A 21061-nucleotide genomic window follows, 5' to 3' on the forward strand; every position below is an offset into this window, starting at 1 on the left:
CTAAAAAAATAAAGCCTATTTTAAAAAGTAAGGTATTTTGAAATCATAATGGCAAACCTACAAAGGAAAAAGCTAAAGCTAAAGAGTCCACAAATTGTGAAATTGAATAAAATATCCATCCCAGTAGAATATCAAAGATCTGCCTTGAAATATGAGAAATCTAAAGAAATGAAGAAATGGAGTTCTGCTCAAGTTACAGTACAGATTGCCACGTTCACACATTGTAGAGAAAGCAAAGCCCAAGGTAAAGAGGTGACTGAAGATTTGGATGGTGTGTTAGAGACAAAGACAGAAGAAGCAGCCAAAGGTGCCAGTTCCCAGTGATCCTTTCCCACACACCAAAAAAGGACAACACTGACACAAAAGGGGTCAGATGCCTGCAACACAAGCTGTGGGGGGGCCCCTGCTGCTGGGGAGCCAGCTTTATGTTCTGCAGCTCTAGGGGCCTGGGCAGAAAGCTCCACATCTCATCAGAACCCTGGAGGTGATGAGAAACTGTCCCATGTGAACTGCCCGGAGAGACGGAGACATGAGTGGGAGATGACCTCCTAGCAGCTCCTTAGGGCTCCCATCCTCCAAGCTGTGAACAGCCGTGGGCAGGAGCACAGTTATACCGCCAAGGATGATAAATGGCAGTTCAAGCCGTTTCCCATCATGGATGCACGCGAGGCCAACAGGGTGCCACGGCCCTTCCCCTACACAGGCAACAAACAGGAACACACACTCTTGGACTCCTGCACCTCTCTACAAAGCACTGTATCAGGTACAAACGGGATGTCATTTTGCATTATTCAATGGTGACCCTTGTGGTAATAAAAAGTTGGACTCCACTGTGTGATGTCTGACTGCTGATAGCTTTGAAGCTTCATACTCCCTCCTTGGAGCTGGTAGGAAGTTCACACCATGTGCAGCACCCCTCACCTGGACCTACTCCCTAACCACCATAACCCTACCCCCAAACAGTCTCCTTTCCCTTTTCCGCAGGTCATTTTCTGACCAGCTTGAGAAGCCACCGTGCTCTCAGCAGAAAGCCTCGGTCTGTGGTAATAAACCTCACGCCCTCTTGGTGTGTGTGTGGTGTCACCAGTCTTGACATCCAAGCCACATTCTGGGTGTGGGCTCCATCCTGTATCTGCACAGCGGCCCAGACCACGGCCTCTTCAAACACTATGATGCTGTGTGTTCTTACCCTGAGGGTTCATTTTAAAATGCCCAAATAAAAATGTTTCACAGTACATCCTAGAAGTTTTCCTCATACTGATCTTCAGTTTATTTTACTGCTCTGAAGAACAGAGGAAATGAAGTTGCACAGAGAGTGGGGAAATTATTGTTCCTTGTTGATGAGGTGGACATTTTGGTGAGGAAGAGAATCTAAATGTGAATTAGGGTGGTAGGTTAACAAGGCTCAGTGACTCTGGACTCAGTCCCGGCCCTCTGAACTTTACTCGGGCACCCAAGATTTCCAAATTTTAGTTTCTGCCCCAACTCATCTCTTTAGAGCCAGCTTCCTATTTCTAAATTACAGCTGACTACCCAGAGCTGGACAACTTACAGACACTTCTAATAAAAGTGATCTCAGTATCTGTCTCCTGCTTTGCCTAAACTGGTTAACGCCATCATCCCAAGTTGCTTCTTTTCCCAAGTTAGGAACTGGAGCGTCACCCTTGGCTCCTCCCTCCTGCCCCATCTCCTGTGTGTCCCACCTGTCACCCAGCCCTGCCAAATTACCTCCTGGTGTGGCTGAAGCTCATCCCTCTTCTAAGACTTTACTTGAAATATTTCTAATGGCAACCACTAAAAGAACCTCTTAAAAATCATTCATCTTTTTTATTTATATATGTACAGAGGACGCATTCAAAATGTCCAAGAGAAGATACAATGAGAGTGCATTTCCCCTCCATACCTACCCCAGCTGTATCCCTTTCAGAGACAGCCTATGTGCATAATTATCTATCTTCATGTGTAGAGAGAGATCTTTTATATGCCTTTTTTTAAAAAACATAAATGATAGTGTACTGTAACACACTGTGGCTACACCCTAAGAGAACTTTCTATTCCAAGGCCTGCCAAGCTGCGTCAATCCCTTTAACTGCCACATGGTATTCCCTTACTGGGAAGTATGTCACTGAGCCAATCCCCAGGGATGAACACTTAGGATGCTTCCAATCTTTTGGTAAGCAAAAATATTCCTTCTTGGCTTCCACTTCTACATCTCATCTTCCACAATGACACTAGAAAAATGGTTCTCAAATTTGTAAGTAAAAGTTTATGAATATGAAATTCTGAAAAACATATATGTATTTCTCACTTGACTTCCTTAATTCATTCCAAAGATTCAGGGAGTAAGGCAAAGACCTGTAAGTAAACTGCTAATATTACAATGTAAAAGTCACTGTGGGCTTATTATTTAGTTTATTCCTTTACTGAAGCCTCTTTCAAAAAAGAAGTCTTTCTAACTAGTTAAGGCCGTGAATGAGGTGGATCCTCTTGTTACTGCATTATTTCCTATTCTGTTATGTTACAAACTATACTAAGAGGCATTGGAGAAATTATGAGTAAAATGCATTAAGGATAGATCAAAATTAAGATTTTCTTTCCTCTCTGTTATTATAAAAAGCCACTGGATAACCCAGAAAAAAAAAGTTGTATATTTTTCTATGATACTACCCCCAAAAAGAGGTGAAAAGGAAAACAACAACAATGGACTAATTTTCAAAATTTTATGTTAAATCAGATAACCATTTTATACTAGTTTCACACACACACACACATACACACGCACATACACACACACAGTGGCAAGAAGCCCCATAAGTTTGGGGATGTTATATTGAAATAAAGTAATAAAGTAAGTGGGGGAAAACCTATGTATTGTCCATCTCCCTTACCCCCTTCGCCATTAATCTGTTTTCGTAATAACTGTATTGGTCCAGCTTCTCTGGAGGGGGTCTGTGAAGCACTACATGGATCTAAAATATACAGCCAACCAAGTTACGTCCCTTAGCTGCCCCAACAACAAGATGAAATCCAATTCCTTAGCACAGCACTGGCACCTTCCAATTAGTCCTTCACAGCCAGCCTTACCTTCTGACATGGCCTCACATTCCCAGCCCTGTAGTCCAGCATTCTAACAGTATACACTCAAGGATCTACACACCCTTGCACAAAGTATTTTCAGAAATGCTCTTTTCCTAAACTCTGATACAGTTCTGTTCTACCTACAAGGTGTCACTCAAATGTCTCATCTCCTCTGAGGCAACCCTCTGACTTCCCAGGCAAAGGCCCTTCCTCTTCCTCTTTGTCCCCACAGTGTTCGTGAGGTACTACGTTATCACACTGTATTTTAACTCTTGGTTTACATGTAACTCTTTCTGAGGGCTGGTGCTATATTTTTACTCTTCTTTAAAAACATCCCAAATTCTGGTAGAGCCTGACAACACAGGGGGCTACAAAATTGTTGTTTAATAAATAAATGTGGCTTGATGGTTGGCTAGTTAAGAATTGGTGCTATCCTTCTAATTCCTTTCCTTAACTTCAACTGTATCAAATTGGTCTTACTGTGGAAACCACCAAAATAATTTAGTTCTCTAACAACAAAGTAAACCCCTTTAAGAATTTAAACCCATGTGACCCTTGTATTCCCAGAGCATATTATGCACAGAATAAGTTTGCAGCTACACATGAAGTAAGCTCCTCCATCCACTCTTTTCTTTGGAGGTGGCCTGCAGAAGGGGATGTCTACAGAAGGGACTGCCATGGGAGGACAAAGGACCTCAGGTGTCTTTTGGATGGAAAATCGCAAAATCTCCTTTAAAATTCCTTTTTATCCTGGGATGAGTTTCTCTCTATAAATAATGATTTAAAAAACAAACAACAAAAAAGCTTTTCTAAAGTTACTTCTTTACTAGACTATTGAGAAAAAAAAAAAAACCTTAAATTGTTCTTCAGAACTGACTTGTGCAATCAGAATTTCTGGTGGCATGCAGGAAGCCATTTGCAAGATGAAACAGTGTCAGTTGTGATTTCAGAGATTCTACTGGCCTGGTACCTGGCTGCTAAAATTCCCCTATCTCGAAGGTGCTGAGCTAAGTAACTTTGGAAATAAGTGGATGTGTGTGAGACTAAAGAGAAAAGGAACTGCACACGAACACTGTACTCCAGATAATAAAATCGTTTCCCGCAGGCTACCAGTTAACAATGCTGACACTGCAATACATGCATACGAAGTGAAACAATTAAATGGATGGCAGGTGGTGAGAGCCAGCCTTCTCACTGTGGGAGTGGGAGTCTACAAATAAGCAAGGGGAGAAGGCAGAATGATCCATGTGGTAATGGGTTATGAATAATAAAAATATCAGTACAAACTCTTATTTAACTTAATATAGATACAGATGTTACATATATCAATATCCTATATAACAAAAGCCTAATATGCTAAGTGTCCGGTTGTCCGTTCAACCATCAAAGCGTAATATGCTAATGATATGCTAAGGCTGCTCAACCGCTCACTTCCACTGAAGACTAGGAGCACCCGGCTGACCACCAGGGGGCAGACACTGACCACCAGGGGGCAGACACTCCAACCAGTAGGTTAGCTTCCTGTTGGGGTCTGGCCAATCAAGACTGAGCGAGATGGGCTGGGCACGCCCTGGAGCCCTCCCACAGTCCCTCCCTGGCTGGCCAACCTCCTGCATCCCTCCCCAGCCCTGATTGTTCACCTGTGGGGTCCCTTGGCCTGGCCTGTGCCCTCTTGCAATCTGGGACCCCTTGGGGGATGTGAGGCCTGATGCACGAAATTTGGGCTTGGCCCACGGCACCTTGCCTCAGCCCTCGCAGCCACAGCTTTGTCTGGAAGGTCGTCCGGAAGGACATCTGGAAGGTCATTCGGCTGTCCAGTCTAATTAGCATATTATGCCTTTATTATTATAGATGTCTATACACAGCATAAACTCCTATTTTTTGCTTCTCAGCTAAGAGGGCCTATAAGAAATGACACTCTAGTAGCAATAAGCACATCTTGTGTCCAAATCTTGGAATCTAATACTATTCTCCAAAGAAAATACAGGGCTCTATGGAGAAACGGCTGATTCTAGGACTGGAATAGGAAATATACAAGACAAGTCTGGATCATCTGGGAGTGGCAGAAAGTAAGGAAGTGCTCAAAATACACACACACACACACACACACACACACACACACACACCCCAAAGCGGGTATGTTAAAGTAACACAGGAGCCAACTGAGAGAGCTCCATGGCTTCCACGGCCAAAGCTGGAACAATTTGAGCAAGTAAATAATGTAGAATTGGGTTATAACCCAAATATAAAATACATATCTATGAGTCCATGATATAAATGAATGGCTGAATGAATGAATTAATGAATGGACAAGGGGAAAGAGACAGATCTCCCATGCCAAAGAATTCCAAATAGCTTAAGTAGACCAAGATGACTCAACTATTTTTATTTAACCATAAATAAAATGCTGTGCACTTTACATTACGTGACATATATAAAACCAAACAGCAGGACTCAGTAACAAAGTACATCTAATAACATGGGAGCAAAGCTGTACCAAGTATGTTGCAGGACTCTGGAGCTACACAGAAAGAGTAAAGGACTCCTCCAAGCCCTTTCTGAGTGCCAAAGCTGGAAACAGAAATGATGGAACGGTCAGGAGGAAAGGCACCTGAGACCTGGATCCAGTCCTCAGACACCAAGCACCAACCAGGTGGCCTAACTGGTGAATGGGCACATATCACTGGTGAGACCAGCCGGGTGCTCCTAGTCTTCAGTGGAAGGTAGAGGCCCACATATAATGTATGGCAAAGCCCCACACATCTCCAAGTCCTCCAAATTCTAGATCTTCAGGTTCCTACCTTTCTTTTCCAGTAGAGAATCTACCTCAGATTGGAACCACAAATCAAAATCAGTAGCAGAATCGTGTCCTAAAGCAGAAACCAAGCGATCTCACCACCAGTATTAGGAAAGCTCAGGCTTAAAGTAAGGAGAGAAAGGGTGCCTGAGATAAAATCTAGATGGAGTGACTCTAGGATAGAAGAAAGGGTGACCACGTCAGCTGGCAGGCCCTCCCTGAGTCATGGGTAAAGTTACTTCCACACATATTTTCCTTCCCCTCATTTTACAGTCAATATTCAGCAAGCAAATTCCCAGTACAATCAGCTCAAGGAAGCTTCCCTCTAAAAATAAATTTCTCAAAATATACTTAGTCTCATATTAGTTTGGGTAATAGAAAAAACACCCCATGTTGTGCAATCACTCCTAGATGCTGAGCACCAAAGTTCTAGATCTTCAGATATGTGAGGCTATCTTGGAATATGGAGAAGAAAAAAACAAACAAAACAAAACCCCAGAAGATGAGGCCAGTCTTCTATTTTCCCGACTACTTCACCAGCGTGAAGAGTTCAGTCTGTTAAATAAACCAATAAAAGGAAATACAAATACCTGATCGAGCAATGCCACTGTCCCTGTCTTCATTCTGCCCTCTGCTTGGCATGTCAACTGGAGTGCTATGTGCTAAGATAAAGGCAAAAGGAAACCATGTTAGTGGGCTCTTCAAAGAAGGAAGTTGGGTTTTTTTTCAATGAGTATAATAATGTTTGAATTTCAAAATAGGCTACCGCTATTGATGATTGGCATAAATTTATATAGAGATTAATTAGAAATCAAAATTAAATGCATAAAAAGACAGAGAGTAAGAAGAAAGCAGAACCAAGTAACGACTTGCCTGCACTATCCTACTGTAGCATATAAACTTTTTTGAGTGATGCTCATCTCTAAAAGACTGAATAATCAACTAGTGATGCAGTTAAAACAACGAACAAAGATTCTCATGCAGATGGTTTTAGCCATTTTCCTCATTAGGAGTAGCTTTTAAATAGCACTGTATTTTCAAAATGCTTTAAAATCAGTTTTAGTCATAACTATCGGCAACTCAAGGAAGAAAAATACTTGAAAAACATTTCATAAATGTAAAAAATGTTTCTCTGTTTGTAACCCACTCTCTTGGCAGATAGAAAGATCATATTCATTTTTAAATATTTCTTCCTCCACTTCTTTTCCATGTACACCCATATACAGTACTGCTGCAGTTATTTAGAAAAACTCATGTCCTGGCATGAATTTTAGAAAACACTAAAATATTACAGACTTCTAGGAATGCTTCAGATTGATTCAAACTGCAACTGCATTCTTATCGAGCTAGAATGCAGATGACATATTGCCACAGAAAGCTTGAAACCCAGGGCCCTGCCTGATTAATAAACTTGCTATTTTTTGAAGCTGTTTATTTTCACAATTTTACAGAGAGTATATAAACATGTTATCCTTACTCTAAATAGGTAGGAAGGTGTCAGTTTTATTAGGGCATCACTTAACTATAGTGTTTAAGCATATTTCAGGCTACAATGAAGAACAGAATACCATTTGCCATAAACACAACCTTTAATGTTAGTGATGAAGGTTCCCACACTTGTTAATCATGCCAGACTACAACAGCCATTCAACAGACTTAGCTAGCAAGGCCAATTGAATCTCAGACTTTACCTACCCACAGAGACCGAGATGATTACACCTGTAAAGAACCTAAAAACTTTGTTTAAACTGCTTAAATGAGAGAGAGAGAGAGAGAGAGAGAGAGAGATATCTTCCATGCTTTTATTAGAGTGATTTTTGAAGAAACTCCGTGCAGGACGAATGCAGGTGAACACATGAATAAAAGATACCATGGCAAAGGGGAAAGGTTCACAGCAGCAGAAGAGGCCTACAAAAATTAGAAAATGTAATCCTCTTAGAAACACTAAGGGCTCATTTCAGACCAAAATCAGCTTACCCTGGGGTTTAACAAAGACATTGACAAGAGAGGTTCACTGGTGGAATTTTCAAAACACCATGAACTGGCTGCATTGGAAACGAATATCGCCAAGAGCCCCTTGGATTTCTAGAGAGGTACCAAATAGGATTTTTTTCTAGGAACCTTCCCAAGATTTATTAATATGTGTGTGGGTCACACCGTACTCAGCATTCCACACAAACCTGCAAAGAAAGAAGCACTCCGGGTGAGCCGGAGAGGTCCTCCTTCTGCCACCCCCTGCAGCAGCTTGCTGCTGCATGCCTGCAGCAGACCTAAGGACAGAAACACACAGAGGAGGGCAAACAAAGTATACACAAAAATAAACACAGATTCAAGATAATGCAAAAAAAACACACAACACAATGAACTCAAATAAAGCAAAACACACACTAACAACAGCAGTATTCAGAAAGAAAGAATCCATTCATGGGGCTGATTTTACCTAGGTTACTTCCAGTACGACAAGGACCCAAATTATTCTGATTTGTGTTCAGCTTTCCCAAGTTGGGGTCTTGGTTGATGTATTCAAAGCTGTCTTGCAAACTAAATCCCAGGAGGGGAGGAAGGGAGAAAGAGAAGAAAAATGTCAAGAGATGAATAAAGCTGCTTTCTAAGAGAATCTCAAATATAGACACATCAATTGCTCAGACTTTTCTTTATAAATGAATAGTCTCACATCTACCAATGTGAAATAAACTTTAGGGGAACTTGCTAGAGAAAAAGAAAAGAAAAGCTTTTTGGAGGCAGTCCAACCTATAAAACCAAACAATGCATTCCTAACAGTTTCCCATTACATGGGATACCAAACTCTATGAATGTTTAAAAATTCATTAGCGAGAGAAAGGGAAGGGGAGAGAGAGAGACACATTGATGTGAGAGAGAAACATCAATCAGTTGCCTCCCATATGCACTCCGACTGGGGGGTCTAATCTGCAACCCGGGCATGTGCCCCGACCAGTAATTGAATCCAAGACTTTTGAGTGTATGGGACGATTCTCCAGCCAACTGAGCCACACAGGCCAGGGCCAAACTCTACAAATTTTGATCAGTGGCTGACACATAGGATATTGCTATTAATTTCTAACTTCTGTTTTAGTGACTGACACTCAAGATGTTATCATTCATTTCAAAGGTAATTTTATAAATATCTTTACAACAAAATTAATTTGAGCTCTTTTTTTTAATATAGTTCATTGATTTTCTACAGAGAGGAAGGGAGAGGAATAGAGAGTTAGAAAGATCGATCAGCTGCCTCCTGCACACCCCCTACTGGGGATGTGCCCGCAACCACGGTACATGCCCTTGACGAGAATCGAACCTGGGACCCTTCAGTCCACAGGCTGACGCCCTATCCACTGAGCCAAACCAGTTAGGGCATTAATTTGAACTTTTAGTTAACATCAATGAGCAATTCAGCAACTTTTTTCAGGAAGAGAATACAACAGAAATTGATATGATTCCTATAGAAGTTTGAGTTCGCAATATCTAAAAATTTGTGAGGGAAGCAGATTTTAATAATTCATTGTATTTATTATAAGTAAAATAAATATAAATATTTTGAAGGTAATACAGAATAATGAGGCCACAGTGATTTTTAGTGAAATCTGAGCTCAATATTCTACTATAGAGAGTTCAGGCAATAAATGTTCAGGTAATATCAAGGGTCTGAAAAAGAATCTCTCACAAGAAATAAACATCACTTCTCATACTGGCGTAAGTCATGACAGTCCAATGCTAAGTGCTCGAACAAATAAATCCATTACTTTGTTGAAGAGTAAGCAGATTTACATGATGGTACTCAAATCTACAAAGGAATATATTTTTAATTTCCCAGGATAACAGCCTTCATTTCACTCACAAGGATGGCCCTTTGATTTATAACTAACTTTTCTTTCAAATGTACCAAAGTATAACAAGTGTTTATATTTTAAAAGTATATAAAATATGCCTGCTAGCAAAATTCAAAATATATGAACAAATGTGCCAGAATAAGAGTTAAGTTGGCTATTTCAGTATTTTTCCTCTACACAGAAGTAGATAATTAGAGGAAGAAAAAACTCTTGAGTGAAAATCAGAAAACTGCACGGCCCAAGAACCAGCCGAGCACAGAGGCCACACTGACAGCTGATCAGATGCAAGCATGGACAGCCCGTCCTGCCAAACAGGTCCTCAGCAGCCTGGAAAGACTCTCTGTGCACTTTGTTCCTTAAACAAATAAACACACTAACAAACACGTTTTCAAGTTTGTTTTAAAGGACAAAAAGACTGGTAAGTTCCATAAACTCATTAATGTGATTCCTCTTTTTCCTCCCTTTGCTGTTCATTTTCTAGGGCAGTGGTCGGCAAACTGTGGCTCGCGAGCCACATGTGGCTCTTTGGCCCCTTGAGCATGGCTCTTCCACAAAATACCACGTGCGGGCGCAAACGTACAGTGTGATTGAAACTTCGTGGCCCATGCGCAGAAGTCGGTATTTTGTGGAAGAGCCACACTCAAGGGGCCAAAGAGCCGCATGTGGCTCACGAGCCGCAGTTTGCTGACCGCTGTTCTAGGGTGTGGAAGCTTAGTGATGGTAGTAAGAACATAGTGTACACCAGAGGGACCCAAAAGATACAGAGAAGCGGTCATTTGTTTTTAAGTCTACCTGATAAAGTCAAAAAGCCTTTTCATGTGCACTGTGTATAGGAAAATGTCCACTTTTAAGATCCCTGTGTTAATGTGGACTTACCCTGCTTCTCATTTCAAAAGGCATTATTGGCCCTTGAAGAATTACTGTATCCAGAAATAGCCACCTAGAAAAAGGGCGGCGGGGGGGGTGATATGCAAAATTCCATACTTACTTATTTGTGCTCCCACAGAAGCTGCCCATTCTAGCAGAGAAGACTTTACTAATCATCAGTTGCGGAGGAGAGCTGTGTGTGGAGGGTGGGGAGGAAACAAAATACATTTTGGAATTAATGACTCAATATCACCATAACACTTCTCACAACCAGTAGAAAAAGAAGCCCAAACTCACCGTATATAGTGTATCTTTAAGGTGGAGCCCTTGTAACTCATTGCAACTGAGCCAAACATCATTTCCCCTAGCATGTTGACATCCGAAGCTGGTCTTGTGTACTGCCACACACGAAAGAAACCAAAATCAGTTAGCGTGTGGCACAATGTGATACACAAGGCACCTGAAATAATGTTCATTAACCTCTGGGTCCCTCTTTAGTTTAAGTGGGTAATTACTTATCACAATGCAATTGATCATTCTATGATCTTAATGATGATAGCCTATTTTTTCTCAAATTATTACTAATGCCCATGATTTCTTCTTATTACACAATATCTTCAGAAGGATCCCAGTGTTTTATCAGATTATTTTTAATTTTGTTATGAGAAACAAATGTTTTTATTATCTCCATTGATAAACTCTACATAGAAAGATTATGTTATGGAGGAAACAGGGTCACTCTTTACTACCCTGTTTTAAGGAGAACAGGGTCATCCTTAATACCCTCTTCTCAATCTTTCTTAACTACAAATATACACATGCATACATACATACATGCAAGTACACTCATATACACACACTATCACATATATACATCTACCTGTACGTGTTTGCAGAGGAAGAAAGAGAAACATAAATCTATCAGCTTTGTTTAATTAGGCTCCTCTCTGGTTACAGCTAAAACTAACCCCTTCTTACTACATACAGACAGAAACCAACTTGCTTTCATATTCTGTATTGGTAACTTCCACACACGACCTCCATTTTTATAAACTGCTCTTTCTTGGGCTACAAGGTCCACATTCCAAGTGTGATTCTCAATCAGTTAATTTTTGGTGCATGAGATAATGCTCAACCACCTGAGCCACACCGGCCAGGGCATATTCTATACTCTGAGACCCAGCAGCACTGTGAAATAAAGGCAAATACATGGCACAAATCCTGACCAGGAAATTAATAAAGTTCTATAGACGTGTGGCTGCCAGTTATTTCCTTGGCTTTGCTCTTCCAGCAACATGACAGACAAAATTTTACATGGATCAAAAAGGAAAAAACTGATATACCTTCCATCAATGTACAGCCTCTGCTATTTAATATTTATAAAACTTTTCTTATATCTAGTTAGCCAATATATTTCTCAATAACCCTAATCCCTAGCCCCTACTGACTTACAACACACACACACACACACACACAAGCCAGCATAAAAGATGCTCCCAGGCCTCTGTCCTTCACACTCAAGTTACACCTTGCCCTTTCTTCTCCTATTCAAGGTTTTCTTTTCTCCCTTCTACTGGCAAGTGCTATTTTCTTAGAAGGCCCATGTACATTCCCAGAATCCTTAGAGTTCTTATAATAAAGCTGGGGAACACATGTGTATTAATCAGCTTCTCATAATAAGGGAGCAAAACCAGAGGGTTTACCTCTGCCTCATTGGGTTGTATTATCTCTGCTTGATCACAGTTTTTATCAGGAGATAAAAGCCACCGTATGAAAACAGCATTGATGTGAAACATTTAAGAGAGCACGTTTTGTAACACTGATTCTCATATTCCTGGAGTGGAACCTTCCAGCAGGCATTACTCCCTGTGGAGAAATTAGCGTAAATGACTTCACCCCGGGGCACTCCACATGAGAGGGATGGGGTACCTGGTACTTGGGAAGCTGCTCCTTCGCGTACTGTGAGGCTCCCCCAGAAGAACTGTAGGAAGAGATGCTGCTGCTGGTGCTGCTGCTGCTGCTGCCGCCTCCCTGACAGCACTTGGTGGACGTTTGAATAGGGACATCCTCTGTTTTCTGGGTTCGGAGAGACAGGCAAGGTGAGTGTGGCTGAATATAACGGGCTTCCTCAACACGCTCCGCATTGGGAACTCCTTTGTTAGAACATTCTGTATGCTGTGCTACGTGCATAGAAACCAGAAGCTTTTATTTTTATTTTTCTACTGAGGACAAAATGTGGTTCCTAAGAATCTATAATATTTAGGAGGGAAAATGCTGGAGAAGAGTACTGGACAGAAGGTGGTGGGTTATGTGTTAAGACTTTATCCTCTTTAAATAATGCCACTATTATTTACTTTCCAATTCATGTTTCAAAATCAAGAGCTCCGGTCTCTGTATTTATTATTAGAGGATTTTGAGTATTAAAGAGAGTCATAATTTATTTTAAAAAAATGAGAAAGACATTGCTTCAAATTCCAATTTTTTCCAAATGGAACTAAGAAAACAAAAATATTAATTTGGAAAGACTGGGTTTGTGTATTTAATGACACATCTCCTTTAAAACTCCTTTAAAGGTAATCGGAAGGAAAATCATGAAGTTGAGTTTGTGAAAGATGAAGCCAAAACTCTGAAACCAGAGCTCCAGCGAGTTGCACAGCATGTGATGGAAATTTGGCCTTTGAAGGTTAGAGGTACTAGAAGGTCATCTGCTATACATTCCCTAAACAGAGTTCACTGCTAATTTTATGACATAAAGGTATACAGATACATCTTTATTAAATTTTCCCTTCTTTCTACACCCAAAGATAGTACTCCCAACAGAAGCATCCTGTGCCCTCTATGGTAAGTTGTTGCTATTCCGAGTCTTGTTTTTCCATGTGCAGTTTTTGCTTGGAAAACGATGAATGCAACTGCAGCTTATCTAATCTCCAATGTGACAGTCACACTGGTGGTCTAATGCAAATGCCTGCAGTCATGTGCTTGATACAAACTCATGAGGTATTGTGCTTACCAAGGGGGTGGAGGGCTGAAAATGGGGAAAGAATGTAAGGAAAACGTAAACTGTGCTGGTCCATAACAGCCTCTCCAGCAGTAATGGCATTCAAAGTTGCACTTGGTTTTCCCGGGCATCTGACACTCCCTCAACACCCTCTTCAAATCTCGCTGTTACTTAATACCACTTAAGCCAGACACACAGCCCCTCAGAGGACCTAAAGTGACACGAAGCCCACACCTGCCTCACAAACTGCTGGAGCCTTTGGCTGGGGTACAACATTCTGAGTAGTCTATAATTGGAGATAGCACCTGGTACAGTGAAGAGAGCGCCCACTGAACTTCCTGTAGCCTTGGGCACATGACAAACCTCCCCGGACCTAGTTGCCTTTTTGATTAAACGAGTGCTTCCAAAAAAGCTTATATTCCAGATGCCAGTGTCAGCGCTGCTCTGACTAAAGATTCCAGTTGCTTTTTGAAAACCAGTGAGAATTGTTTCCCCCTCCACCTGTTATGAGCATTAGGAGCCCCCAACTAAGCCAGCTGTGCAAGGTCTTCAGGGCAACAGGAAATGATATGGGAAATCAAGGGGAAACCACGTCCCGCCCACCAAACAAAGGGTCAAGTGTTCACCTAAACTTTGATACAAATCCACCATTAAAGCTTACAGGTGAATCACCTGAGACATTTCAATTCTTCCCCCCCCCCCGCCCCCATCCCTCAAACCTACCTAACAAGCCCAACAACTACTGTAATGATTAGCTACCTGGCAGACTTCCACTTTAATGCACTACAGAATCCACCCAGCTAACTGCCTTTAACCAAACACTTCCTTCCTGCAGAAAGGATCCTTATCAAAAGCAGGAAAACAGCCCCTTGGCCCTGATGAGACAACAAGCATGACATAAACTATTCATTTACTTTAGCTACACGTTCTGTAAATTGCCAGAATTTGGTCAGTATAGGTAGCAAGTAAAGAATGAATATAATGGATTTATCTCATTTGCAAATAGCTGAATAACTATTGAAAAGAGAATGAAAGGCCTAATGGTGACAACTTGCAAGTACCCTGGACTAACGTCCAGGAGACTCAGGGAGGGCCAGACTCTGCTCCTCACCTGGACACATCACTTCGCCTTTCCCGTTCTGGCTCCAAGGGATCAAAGCTGCTCTGCCCTCACTTGCCCCATCTCCAGGTCCTCCTGTGCCCTGCCCCTCACCACCAACTCCACTACCCTGCCTCCCACTGAGAAAAGGAAATAAATAAAAGCTTCTTTGGCCAGACAGGTCAAAAGCACTCCCTTTTGAGTGAAGATGACAAGGCATGTTAGCATGCTGAAGCCCCACACTGAGGAGAGATATTTAATTGTGTTTAGCCCAGTGCTCTGTAGCACTGTCTAAGAGAAATACTGACAGAGTGATCTAATTATTTTCCCTTCAGGCTAACACTTTATGAATTTTAGAGTTCTCAGATTTCCTTTTACGCTGCACATATTTGGTATTAAAATCCTACTAGATTGCTACTCACCAGCAAATGCACCTCTAGTAATATTTACAATACAATGCTTGGCATCTGTCACAATTACTTGCTAACAGTTTCATCTGTGCAATAATAAGAATACAAATGCAGTCCGGGCTGGTTTTGCTCAGTGGTCAGAGTATCAGCCCACTGACCAAGGGGTCATGGGTTTGATTCCCGGTTAAGGACACGTACCTTGGTGGCAGGTTCCCCAGCCCAGTAGGGGCAGGTGCAGGAGGCAATCGATGTCTCTCTCTCACATCAATGTCTCTCTCTCTCTCTCTCTCTCTCTCTCAATCTCTCTCTCTCTCTCTCTCTCTCTCTCCCTTCCTCTGCTGCATCCACTATCCCTAGAAATCAGTGGAAAAAATATCCTCAGTGAGAATTAAAAGCAAAAAACAAAAGAATACAAATGTAGCCCAGAAGATGGAAGGGAAGGCGGGAAAATTTTCTTATGTTTCTTCTGAACTATCAATGGCTGTGTACCACAGAGCCCAAAGAGACAATTATGATTTAATAAGTGATTGATCAGAAAGGGATTGTTAGAAGCACCAACAAAAAAGATGAAAATAAAAGTGCATTTCATACCTGAGTTGCCACCTCTTCAATGTTGTGAACAGCTTTAGAATCAAACAAGACTTGTCTACCTCGCCTTTCACAGTCTTGGTAAACAATCAGGCGAATCTCATTCAGGTCAAACTCCGAACATGACCAACTATGGATTTAAAAAAGAGAAAGAAGTTATGGTATCTGTATGACCTGGAATAATTTTCCCCACCTATGCGCCTGTGTGCTATCAGAAGGCCACAAGTATGCAGAGACAGTGATCCCTTCATACCTGGGGCAGACGGCCTTGTCTGTGGACGCCAATGGGCCATACAAACATTGCCAATGTCCATGTGGGGATCCCCACCCTGAAGGGGGTGTGGCCAGCTGCAAACAGCCATCAGCCCCTCACCCAAGCTGGCCAGGCACCCAAGCAGGACCCCCACCCTAATCCCAGCCGGCCTCCACCCGTGCACCAGGCCTCTATCCTATATAATAAAAGGGTAATATGCAAACTGACCCTAACAGCAGAACGACTGGGAATGACTGGTCACTATGACACACACTGATCACCAGGGGGCAGACACTCAATGCAGGAGCTGTCCCCTTGTGGTCAGTGCACTCCCACAGGAGGAGCTCTGCTCAGCCACAAGCCAGGCTGACGGCTGCCAGTACAGCGGTGGTGGCAGGAGCCTCTCCCATCTCCTCAAGCAGCACTAAGGATGTCTGACTGCAGCTTAGGTCTGCTCCCTGCTGGTAAGTGGACATCCCCCGAGAGCTGCTGGGCTGCCAGAGGGCTTGAGCCCGATCCCCCCAGGGAGCAGGTGGTCATCCCCAGAGGGGTCCCAGTCTGCGAGGGGCACAGGTTGGGCTGAGGGACCCCTCCCCCACCCCGAGTACACAAATTTTTGTGCACTGGGCCTCTAGTTAAAACATAGTAAACAAATTAAAATTCTTAAAAATAAAAACTCAAAAAAGACTTAATTACTTTGTGCTTCTTGTTCAATCTATTGCCTTCATTATGAAGGGCCTGAACTCGTAATATATTTTTTCAAAATAGCATAATTTACAAAGCAAGTTGTTCAATCCTTATTTCTGAGGGGCAATACTGACTCAAATATCAATCAAACTGAAGACAGCCTGTCCAGAAGAGTTAAAATTTAATAATGATTACCTTATTAAAAGTTTCATATTAGTTTTGACTTTAAAAGATGGAAATAAAAGATGTAGGAAGAACAAAGTCTGTATGTCAAGACTGTCCAATTTTTTTTGACCAAAATTCCTTAGAATGTATTTTCTAAAATATGAGAGAAACTATTCATCTTCTTCCATATCAATATTGTCTTTGGTTTAACACCTAATTATAATTTTGACATCACTAATATTAGAAGAAATTGCAGCTGAGTCATTTGGTGAAGGAAATACAGGCAGGACAAAGGAGATTAAATGAGCATTTCAGACTGAGACAGGCCTGGGCTCAGATCTCAGCTCTGCCTCCCACTGATTTAATGGGGGCTTGGGAAAGTTCCTCCAAGCAACACTTAGGGCCTATTGTGAAGATTAAAGGAGGTAATCTAGGGAAACCTCCCAGCACACTGCCAGCTCTTTTCCCTTCCATCCTCCACACACAGGGCTTGAGGTATTCATAATCACGTACATCATTCATTCTCTTCATGTTCACATTCACTTCAACAGTCAACCCACGGTCACTGTGGAGTGACTATGGGCACCAACCACAGTTCATGGTACTTTCCTGACGGCAACTCGGTATGATTCAGAAGTATGAAAATATTCCTTAAGCTTTTGCCTTAAAGTATATGACTATAGTAAAGACATTTATTTTAATCAGAACTACCTCATTTCTTTGCTTTTTTTGAAAGCAAGGAAAAAACACTATCCCTGGCATCAAGGGTCATGGTATTACCTGTCTACTTTATGGTCACAGCTATGTGACCTGAGGCACAAAAATTTTACATTTTAATGTAAAATGTCAACAAAAAGACTTATATGGATCCTTCTAGGTTTTAAAAGTCTATGATGCTAAGATTTACCTGGTTGGAAGTGAAGCCAGATCTTATTTCTGGTCTTATATAATCAAGATCAGGAAGCAAGTGAACAAAGTCTAAATTACTTACCTGAAAGGTAAGCAATAGTTCAAATGACTTTAAGTACACAAAACAGAATTCTCTGTAAAATATATATAACTATATATTGGAGTTAAATTATGTTGCCTCAAAAGATCTGTTCATTCCTAATTCCCAGTACCTGTGCATATAAACTTGTTTGGAAACACAGTCTTTACAGATGTAGTTAAGTTGAGGTCCTACAAGATTAGGATCAGCCCTAATCCAAGACTGGTGTCCTCATAAAAAGAGAAAAATCTGACACAGACACAGAGGGAAGACAGCTATGCGATGACAGAGACAAAGACTGGAATTATGCTTCTACAAGCTGAGAAAAGCCCAGGAATGCTGGTAGTCAAGCGGGATACAATAAGAAACGTCTAAGTCCCTATTCACAAAGAACCTAAAATCTAGAAAACAATCATGTAGGTAACTACATGAAAATAAGAGGGCAAGGCAGAATATAGAGAGCAAGAGAAAGAATGGAGAAAAATTCCTGGAAGAAGCAATATTTGATGAAGGATGATAAGGATTAAACATGTGATGAGGAACAGGGAGCAGAGTCCTTGCAGATTAAGGCATGACACAAACACAAAAAGTGAAATGGAACAATGTCAAAGTCTTGGGTAGTTGGAACATGTCTAGCAGCAAAAGGATTACATAAGAAAGATGGTTCAGGATTACTTGTGAAGGACTCTGAATGCTATGCCAAGGAATATACCATGTTTGTCCCACAAGCAGTAGTGTGTCATTCTAACCTTCTGAGAAAGGGAAGGGCATCATCTCACCTATGTTTTAAATTTTTTTTAAAAAATTTTGGGTTAGGTTAGTATTCTCAGAAGATGGCTAACAAGATAAGGAATTTGAAAATTAAAGCTGTTTGAAAAAACCATTTTCAGGGCAAATGGAGAGGTGGTGCTGACTCACATACCCAGAATTTCAAGGAGTCATGGCTAATAAGGATGAAAGCCGTAGTTGTATGATTTGTTGTAGAGTGTACATCCTCCAAGACCTGTTCTAATGTTGATGCCTCCCTTGAACACCCATGCTGAAGCATGCTCAATGAAAGAAGACTACTTCAAAAGTGTTTTTACTCTTGCTGTCACACAAGGAAACAACCCTATGTAGTGAAAAATAAGTTCACATGAAGAGTCTAAAGAGCAGTCTTGTAATCCAAGAATGTGAATTTTTAAAGAATCAGGTATGATACGAAAATTTTAATGGTCCAAGAAAGGGTAAATGAAACAAAACAAAACCAACAATAATGACCACAACCAAAATTGGCAGATACTATCCATTTAACAATAGCTCCAACTGTGTGCCACACATTCCTCCAGGCACAGGATAAAGCAGTGAACAAATCTAACTCCTGGTCCTACGAAATCTACTATAAACAAGGATATTTTCCAGCCACTCTTAAACTCTCTTCTTTGTTCTCTTTTCTGCCAACTCCCACTGCTCCTTTCCTCTTTTTCAAAAAACAAATGGAAACCCTCTCAAAAGGTTTGCTCGGGAACAGCAAGGAGACCCTAATGGCTAGTAGCAGAAAATAAAGGAAGACTAGTGGGGGAGGAACAGGGAAGATGTGCTTGAGATGGCAGTCAGAGTTCACCGGGTCAGCCCAATGTACATTATTTCCCAACCTATTTATTTTAAGAATAAAATTATGTAAATAGATGGCAGTAACTAATTTTAAAAAAAATTTTGGGCTAGGTTAGTATTCTCAGAAGATGGCTAACAAGATAAGAAATTTGCAAATTACTTAACTTTCCTCTCTTCCCTGTTTTGTACTGATATAGCCTTAGCTGCACAAATTGCCTAATTTAGTTTCAGAGGAACTACATAAAAATTCACCACTAAATTACTGTCCTGTGTTCAAGAGTATAGTGAAAAGGCCCTTGAAGGTTCCAATTCTCATCAGAAAATAATGCTGACTTAAAGATATAACTTCTAAATGATTCCAAAATAAAATAAAATAAAAATTGTAAAATTAAAATTATTCCAAGTACATGTATCCCTATTATTTTATCAAAGAAACTTATATTGGATGTTGGCTGCAATTTCTTCTATCTTCAAGAAAGTAGGGGATATATAAATCCTTTATTCCTTTTGTAAAAGAAATGTGTGGGATGAAATAATAAATCTCTATGATTGGCAGCATGGCATGGAAAGAGCACTCATTGTAATTTGAGTCCAAAAGCACACTCCTGCATTCATTCCTTCCACATACTTTTAACACCTGCTTGACCCAGAGACCAGGACAGGATCCAGTTCCTACCTCAAAATGCTTACAATCTGATATGGGAAAGCCAACCCATAAATAAATAAGTAAACTATACTGTTACAGGTATGGTGCTAAATGTCTTTGTGGCTTCTGGGGAACTTAAATGATAAAAAGGTCGTCCACACAGTGGGGGATGAGTGCTAGTCAGAGAGGACATGATGCTTGGAATATGGATTAGTATTCGCCTGGGTAAACACAGCTTCTAACTCTAGCTCTGCCACTTTCAACTTACTCCAGGGCTCAGCATTCCCCAAATGTATCTGCCTTGTATATCTCACAAGGGTGTCAGGAAAAACAGAGAATAGGTATGAAATTACTTTTAAAATTGTAAAGCATAACTCAAAGAGAAGTTCAGATACACAATCCTTTAAATGAGATCCTTGGGGCCAGATGTTCCAGAATTCTATAGATAGAAAGAAGCTTATACCATATATTATGTAATGCTTCTTACAGGGTCTGAGGTGTAGTCAAGTCCCCAAATCAAACAAATTAATAGTTCATCAGCCCAAGTTATGAATATTTATGCCAAGTGGCTTAGATAGAGATTATAATAGCCTTACATCAGTTCAGGTCAATTCCAAAAATATTTTGAGAGATTTCAGGATTTTGGAATTGTAGGATAAGAGATCGTTGACCAATATAATACATACTATGTCTGAGGAAGGTCAAAACTAAAGTAACATTCAGGTTCCCCACATTTTCCCTAATATAATTGATCCTTAACAAAGATGACCATCAAAGTTTATGCATAAGTAGCTTGTACCTGAGAGCCTATTTCTCCCCCACTAAAACAATTCTATATATGATTGTGAGGATCACATGCTAAAACCACATGTCTTTATATAACGTGTTCACACAGCAATGACAAAATATTATAATACTAGGGGCCCGGTGCACGAAATTCGGGCACTGGGTAGGGGTGAGGGGGAGTGTCCCTCAGCCCAGCCTGCCCCCTCTCACATACTGGTAGCCCAAAGGCATTGACCCCCATCAGTCTCCAATCGCAGG

At 41.1% G+C, this 21061-nt stretch overlaps 1 protein-coding gene across 4 annotated transcripts in view; it reads right to left on the minus strand.

Moving 5' to 3' along the window:
- Positions 1-21061, minus strand: part of FNIP2 (folliculin interacting protein 2) — an 88499-nt gene that overhangs the window by 51801 nt on the left and 15637 nt on the right. For 3 of the 4 annotated variants that reach the window (XM_006752657.2, XM_006752660.2, XM_015564173.1), the window contains exons 2-8: positions 15689-15815; positions 12520-12666; positions 10888-10988; positions 10712-10783; positions 8316-8416; positions 8056-8145; positions 6466-6537 (exon numbers count right to left, since the gene is read on the minus strand). In XM_006752657.2, coding sequence (XP_006752720.1) covers positions 6466-6537; positions 8056-8145; positions 8316-8416; positions 10712-10783; positions 10888-10988; positions 12520-12666; positions 15689-15815 — 710 coding nt within the window. The remainder of the gene's footprint in view (positions 1-6465; positions 6538-8055; positions 8146-8315; positions 8417-10711; positions 10784-10887; positions 10989-12519; positions 12667-15688; positions 15816-21061) is intronic. The other variant, XM_006752659.2, reaches the window with a different exon arrangement.

The sequence above is a fragment of the Myotis davidii genome, unplaced genomic scaffold (assembly GCF_000327345.1).
Source record: "Myotis davidii unplaced genomic scaffold, ASM32734v1 scaffold50, whole genome shotgun sequence".
Classification (NCBI taxonomy): Eukaryota; Metazoa; Chordata; class Mammalia; order Chiroptera; family Vespertilionidae; genus Myotis; species Myotis davidii.